General features: G+C 41.2%; 1 protein-coding gene and 1 non-coding gene across 5 annotated transcripts in view; one reads left to right on the top strand and one right to left on the bottom strand.

Annotated features, from left to right (window-relative positions):
- The first annotated feature begins 4,167 nt into the window (after nt 1–4,167).
- trnaq-uug lies at nt 4,168–4,239 on the top strand. The gene has a single exon. It is a non-coding gene; the product is annotated as a tRNA-Gln (tRNA).
- A 169-nt stretch (nt 4,240–4,408) lies between these two features.
- The window catches only part of LOC125007177 (tensin-2-like), a 28,451-nt gene continuing 25,233 nt past the window's right edge, over nt 4,409–7,626 (bottom strand). For 3 of the 4 annotated variants that reach the window (XM_047583820.1, XM_047583822.1, XM_047583823.1), the window contains 6 exons: nt 7,412–7,489; nt 6,774–6,851; nt 6,418–6,586; nt 6,225–6,293; nt 5,926–5,955; nt 4,409–5,757 (listed from right to left, as the gene is read on the bottom strand). In XM_047583820.1, coding sequence (XP_047439776.1) covers nt 5,613–5,757; nt 5,926–5,955; nt 6,225–6,293; nt 6,418–6,586; nt 6,774–6,851; nt 7,412–7,489 — 569 coding nt within the window. In that variant the 3' untranslated portion in view covers nt 4,409–5,612. The remainder of the gene's footprint in view (nt 5,758–5,925; nt 5,956–6,224; nt 6,294–6,417; nt 6,587–6,773; nt 6,852–7,411; nt 7,490–7,626) is intronic. The other variant, XM_047583821.1, reaches the window with a different exon arrangement.

Genomic DNA, 7,626 nt, shown 5'->3' with positions numbered 1-7,626 from the left:
GACCTCAACGTTGCAAATTATTGTGAATTTCTCAAGATGCAACGCAATCCGCCTTTAAAGAAATATACAATCATTTCGGTTTTGTTTTACCACGACAGAGCAGCTTGCAAAGAGTTGTAGAAATTTGTTTTTATAATTATTACCTAATCTCTTACATAATTTATTAATGCTGCACCACGTTTGCTGAACACTTCATCAAATCACGTATTTTGCCGCCTCGCCAGCCCAACTTTTTTGACATGTATTGATTGAAGAGTGATAGAGGTACACTATGATCCTCACTGCTGTTCTGCTCTGCGAAATTCCCTGCAAGGCTTCAAAACAACAAGAATTCTCACAGCAAATATTCCACCGAAATTCTTGTTTACACAGATTTGGTTTGGTTGTGCATTTTGTACGTACTGTCCAGCTAAAGAGTACAGGCCACTCAATAATTAGGCTCCAACCATAAACCCCAAGGACACATGTGCAAAGTTCACTGTCAACTAGACTTGTTTATGCCAGCTTTGCATTCTATCTACATCTCAGAACAAGCACATCCTGACCCATGTGTCACAAGCCTATTAACTCTTGATTCATGCGCAGTAGCTGGTAGTAAAGCGTGTGGGTGTTAGGTTCATACTCACGGAGAGTTGATCCTTGTCCTGTGGCTTGGAGCGTTTCCAAGTCTGGCACCAGTGCTGGATCAAGCCTGGATTTATTTGGCTCCACAACACCCATGTCAGACATGTATCCTGGCCCGGCCATTTTGTGTCCTTAGATGCTCCTCTTCTCCACAGTGAGCTGGCTTGCTGTTTGGAAACCAGGAGAGTGGAAATCATAAATCAGAAACACTTGACCCACTAAAACTATGGGAATTAGCATTCGTGGCACTGGTGCAGAGACGTAAATAACTTGCATCCCAACAGAGCTCGTGCTGGAAAAGTTAAGGACAGCCGGACTTGACTTTGCGATATTCCTGTAGGGTAAAATTGCGAAACAGGACATTTAAACGTCAGCTGAACATGCTAGCTGTTGTGTGTCTGCATATTTTTAGAATGTGTAAATTGAGGGTTGTAAGTGGAACAAACAGATGAAGTAAAACATTTCAGATTTTTTTAAAAAAAACGCTAACTGCGCAGAGTGTACAACAGATGTGAAAAATGCTCCTACTCAGATGTGTCTGCTGCCTCTATAACAAACTGAGCAGGTTTTTTACAAACATCTTGAGAATTACACCAAGAGCCATTAAGTCTGAGAGCACTCACCTTGCTCACAGCTTATGAGAGCGGAGCCCTCAGGTGCACTAAATCACTTACCTGAGAGCATCTCACCGTAGATCTGCCTCTCAGTCTCCATTTTGAGCTGGTTCAGTGCAGTGCATCCATGTTATGCCTATGTAACTCTGAATATTATGCCTGAGGCACCGCTACCATGTCACATCTGTCACCACGAGATGCCTCAGGAGGCTGGTCCAAACCCCCCACTTCCCCTCGGGCAATGTAGACAGAATGCATTTTGCATTCGCCCCCAACCCCACAACTGCCCCCCCGTCCCTCTCAGACAAGAGGAACACGCTGCAGGTGAGAAAATCCTTGACTATGACACAGCAGTCATTATATTTCGTTTCACCCTCCTCCGAGTGATACCATGTGCAACTGAATCCAGGGCTTGCTGACAGGCAGGCCGCTGGTGGTGAAGATGGACACTTCCTCCGCTCTTACTCTCGGCACTCTAAAAACTCAACGCCGCGTGCTGAAACAGTGGCACTTCCCACTGATCACACACAAGCGTGCGGCACAGCGGAGTCCCGTTTTTATCAGTCCGAGAGTGACCGCAAAGCCATCGTTACACAGATTTTTTCACGGAAGAGGATGGGCAGTCTGATCGGCCCTGGCTTGCAGCTGAAGCCTGATTTCTGTTTTGCAAACTACTAAACTATAGACAAATGCAAAGTAAGGAGTCATACGATAATCAATATTCAGAAACTTACATTACAAACACAAAATATATATTTTTTTAACAAATGCTCGTTTTGTCAGCATTTAAACCTACAACAGAGATATGCAATTTTTTTTTTTTTACTTACTCTGTGGTTTCATGCGTGTTTATAAACATGGACAGTTTGGCGGTGGGCTGCAGGAAGGCACAAGGAAGAGGACGAAACGCTCTGATCAATAAAGCAGAGAGAGTCAGCAGTTCTAAATTCGTCTGGATCAGTATTACTGGGTGATGAAAACGTGGAATTTCAACATGGCTCCAAATACCTTTTACATGTGCTGGACTGAGAGTAACTGCGGCAGCTGCATCACTGTGTGGTGTCCAAGCTGCACCGCCCTGCTGGACTGTAAAGCTATACAGCAGGTGATGTAAACAGCGCAGTTTCTCACAGGCAATAAACGACCACCCCTCCAGGACATTTACCATGGGAGACGCTCGAAGGAGACCCGTGAAATCATGCAAGACTAAACTCAACTCTGGAAAACATTACCAGAATTTCATTTCCAGAACAAGTTCAGGACGGCACCGTCCTCCTTGCCATCAGACCGTTGAATTAATATCCTGCCTTCCTTGCTTCTGTCACGCCGATCTGTACCATTTCTAACGTAACGCATAATGCACATACTGTAGTTGTTCTAATGTGCGGCTTGTCTCAGTCTAGGAGACGAGTCATGCAGGCAGGTTATGAAATTTAGGCTACTCAAACAGATATGTCTTTCTTGTCAGTTTTGCATTGCTGCAAATCTTTTACATTGCAGGGATTCCTGTGTCTTCTGCAAATATTTACTCAAACGACCAAAGGTTATTTTTCTTTTTACCATTCTCCAGTAGACAGCCAAGAGGGGATAGAAGCTGTTCCTGGACACTTACAGCTCTTAGACTTTGTAAAGTACAGAAATAACATGGCTTAGGTATTTCAGTTGCCACATGACACATTTGTGAAGCTGCAGCGCAGCTGATTGTGATCTTTTATTCACAAACAAAACCTCACTCTTCTTTTTTCTTTTCTGTTTTTCTCTGCAGAGGGTCTTACCAGGAACTGCAATCCAGAGACCTGACTGCTTAAAGGACACTAGAGCAGTTTATTAAAGTTCCTCTAGTTCCCTCTACTGGAGGAATACATATCTATCTATCTATCTATCTATCTATCTATCTATCTATCTATCTATCTATCTATCTATTAGCTTCTATATGAAATATCTATGACAGGGTTGTGAAGCTCATTTTAGTTTGGGTCCAACATACAGCCCAATTTAATCTCAAGTGTTACACACTAGAACGACAATAGCATAATAACCTATTAAGTAACAACACTTTCAGATTTTCTCCATTTGTTTTGGTGCAAAGAAGAACAAGTAAATTAGGAGAATGTTTACATTTAATAAACTATCTTTCAAAAAAAAAATAATAATAATAATAAGGGCAATTTGGGCACATTGTTATTTGCGGTTTAGTTCTGGGTCTCGGTATTGTCTTACTCCTCTTTTTAAAACAGTGGACAAACTGGGGATATTTTCAAATGAATTCATGCCGCAGGCCAGATTAGACCCTCCGGTGGGCTGCTTCTTGCCCACGGGCTGTATGTTTGACCCCTGTGATCTATATACTTGCTCAATAGTGGCGTCAACGTAGTATACCTTTATGCTAATTAATAAAAACACAAGCACGTTAAAGCTAAATTTATGAACTGGAACGTTTCAAACTCAAATATCAAATTCGAATTTTATTTTGAAAATAAAGCTTTTATTTTGCGACGCCGAATCGGATCAGAAGCTGATAGCTAGCTAGAGACAGACTACACAAGTGAAAGTAACACGACGTGACTCCCCAGTTTTATATTGGTTGTATATCGATCGCTCTCGGTTCGGATAAACTATGAACGATTTGCACCTTTACGTTGATTCCTATGCTATTGACGAGCTAGCTGCTTCCGATTTCACACTCCGGCTTTAACACAGCGCGTTTGCCTAGCTATCATTGTTAGCCGGGTTAGCTTTAGTTAGATAACCAGCAAAGCCGAAACACGGTGTAATCGCGTAACTCAGCAGCGGGTGGTTTGCTATGATATAACCGGAGATGTAGGCTAACGTCCCCGAGCACAAACAACACAAGAAGTCCAAATGACCCATATACATATATGTCTGTATAGTAACTAAGTACGTATATTGCCTTCCATTAGGCGTAGTTGGTCCCATGGTGTAATGGTTAGCACTCTGGACTTTGAATCCAGCGATCCGAGTTCAAATCTCGGTGGGACCTCGTCCTTTTAACCTCCGGAATAAACGAATTTTTGACATACTTTTGGTGGCGAGCCACCACACATATGGGAAGTCCTACAAATAGAACATTTGAAGGTCAAATTTTACCGTATCTCTGTGCCTATATATATTTATATATAAATATTTCAATGAAGAGGCATACACTTGCATTTGCTGTGAATTTCATGGTTTAATTCTTTTGTCAAATATGACATAATTCCACCTCAGAGGCCTAAAATATATTACTTCTTTCACATAAAAATCCTATATGAAAAATAATAATTGTGCTTAAGTTGTCTAAATACTGACAGTTTATATAAAACACACCAATAATGCTAAACAGAAAGATATAGATATATAAAACAATAATAATAATAAAAAAAAAAAACAACAACTTCAAAATATCTTTACACAACAAGTCTTTGGCTTAAAGTGAACCTTCTCTCCGAAACATTTCACTCGCGTTTCCATGAACACTGGTTGAAATCTAAAACAGGAACAATGCGATATGGATAGACTTTTCTATGCATGCCCTTTTTGTAATATCACCGCCAAAACACTGCAGACTGACATCGTAGATTTCCCCTTACATCTTATGAAACTAAGGCTTTTTTTTTCAATCTTCAGTAGCTGTTAAAAAGTTGTCACTGAAATTATGTTTCTTATAGGTTTTCCCATACAATTGTTTTGTGAATGAATCTGTTTTTTTAAATGGTACACACAGTCATCTTCCTACACTATGACTTGAACAAAATACATTTGTATGAGTATTTTTAACACTCTGTACTGTATATAACCGGTGCCTTCAAATGTAACCAAAAAAAACCTTTCACCTTATAATAATCAAAATACTTTCATTAACTCACTTGCTTTGCCCTTTTTCTTACATTGCATAAGGAACGTAATGGTGATATACGCCACCTTAAATGCCTCCTTAAAACATGACGTTTACTTTCTAGCGCATTCCTGTTAAGGCATTCCTGCTCCTTCCTTCCTTCCTTTGGCTTTGAAGAATGAAAATGAAAATGACAGCGTGGTAAAGAGATCTTTGCTCATGCACTTTGTGATTTATATATATATATATATATATATATATATATATATATATATATATATATATATATATATACATTGTGTGAAAAAAATGGCTGACCTCATCAACAGCAAAGAGAACAAAACAGATGAAACTCTCACATCAGTCGCATTCTTGCCAAGGCCACCAAAATTAGGTCACTCTTTGGCCTGGACAATTTTTTTTCCATGCAGCCCAGCACCACTGTGCAGCCTTTATTATAAAATGTGTAATGCGTCGTATGAATATCTACCCCCACAGCTCCTTAACAACCCAGAGTTTTTTAAGGCTCCACTGTTTCTTCATCTGCGTTGCTGGGGCCCCAGCATGACTTTGTTGATAAAGTTGACAATTGCCACAGCTGGCTGCTCGGGATCCACCTCCGCGAACAGGTGACACACATTCTCGGTTGCAGTGCCTGTTCGTCTCGCCACGAAGCCGAACATCCTGCACCAGAAAGAAAGACGAGGCGGGTCAAAAGAACGGCGATCAAACTGGGTTAAACTCGTGACAGAAACCACATTTAATCTGACGGTAATCGAGTGCCATGCATCGCTGTACCCGGTCGGTAACAGCACTCGCAAAGAAAACCACACGGGTGACACAAGCACTTACTTGCTTGGCGTGCTATCAGAATTAGTCCACCTGAAGCACGGGCACACACACAGAGACACAGAGACAAAACGAAGAAGTGCGTGAATAACAAGCACGATAAGACCGCATCAATCTACTGTACCTTCTGTTCTTAGAGTGAAGGAGCCCACAAACAAATCACAAACGGGAACTTATATTGTAAAAAATATAAGCCGATATTGAAGAGCAGCAGCCAGCACACATTTATCACCACCTTCACTCAAGATAATCAGCTTTAACGTGTACGAGCAAGTGTTATTTTTTATGCCTCAGCGACCCACCTCTGATCTTGGGGGTCAAGACTGCTGAAAGTGACACTGTTGATTGGGTAGTGTCTCCTAAAAAATATCCTGTGTGAACAAAAAGATTATTATTACTCTTTTTTTTGCTTTAGCGTGCTCCAAGGAAGGCCGCCTCTAAATTAAAATGCGATGCGCTTCCTCATAAGAAAACTGCGGTGTCCGAGAAGTTTACCGTCTTTTGCTGTCGGTGAGCGTGATGCCCTGAGAAGACACTTTGAAGTGGACCACTGTAGCCACGGGACGTGGGCTCAGAGCCAAAGTGCACTTGGTTGCCTTGGAAACCGCCTCCGGCCCCGTTAACGACTCGGTCTCCACAGAATTCAGGTAGAGGACGTTGCAAGCTGGTTCATTGGAGAGATAGATGAACATTTTAATATTAACCTGTGTTCTCAGAGGCCAACACTGAAACAAAAAAAAAAAAAAAAAAAAATGTGAAGCTTGAGCAGTCTCAGCTGGTCACACGTGAGAACTGCAACTGCATGACTTCATGTGACGGATCATGTGACAGAGGACGGAGCCTCCAGCTACCTGCTCCTTGTTTGAGGAGGTCAGCCGCTGTGCTGGTGTTTGTTGCGCTCTGCATCTCCTGAAGCTCGCCGACCAGATCTGAAACACCGCAAACAGTTACAGTTACAGAAATATCATCAAAATAAACAGGGGTTGCCAAGTAACCAAGTATATATATATATTCAAGTACATCAAGTACATTCTATTTTATTTTTAAAATAGCACTTTGTAGCTTCCGCTCGTCTCAGTACGTGAGTAAATTTAACCACATTACAGGACATTTAATACATTAAATTAGTGACACTGGCCACAGAGAGACAGCATCCCGTATACACAAAAAAAGAACAGCAAACCTAGACACCAAGGCAAATTCCTTGTATGTACAAATATACTTGGCAATAAAGTCTTTTCTGATTCTTTTTCATATCGCTTTTCCTGAAATTTGCAACTCAAAAGAACCCGTAGACCTTGTTGTGAGCAGTTTTGTGTCTTCTTAACTATACTCGCCATCTTACATCAGTGTACAGAGAGGAGAGTGCATCAGGAACAATATATTTGATTTTTATCTATTTACTTATCTTATTAGTACTGACTAAGAGCATTTGTTCTCTCATAACTAATACTGCTTACTTGTAAAATGCTTAAATTCATTCTCTCACCTTTTTCTGGGATCCGAAGGGCACATGGCAGCGAGATGGGAGTAATCGAATGCTGGTACACCAGAGCCGATAGACTTCCTGACGGACAAACGGATGAAGCAGATCAGAGGTGGTTAAAAGGATCACCTCAGGAGGGAGTAGATAAACAACATTTTCTCTAGGTTTATCGGCGCAAATGACACGTTTCCGAACGTCATGCATAACTGTACGGTAAA

The sequence above is a fragment of the Mugil cephalus genome, chromosome 4, assembly GCF_022458985.1.
Source record: "Mugil cephalus isolate CIBA_MC_2020 chromosome 4, CIBA_Mcephalus_1.1, whole genome shotgun sequence".
Taxonomy (NCBI): domain Eukaryota; kingdom Metazoa; phylum Chordata; class Actinopteri; order Mugiliformes; family Mugilidae; genus Mugil; species Mugil cephalus.
The sequence above is the reverse complement of the archived record's forward strand: the minus strand, read 5'-3'. Positions and strand labels throughout refer to the sequence as shown.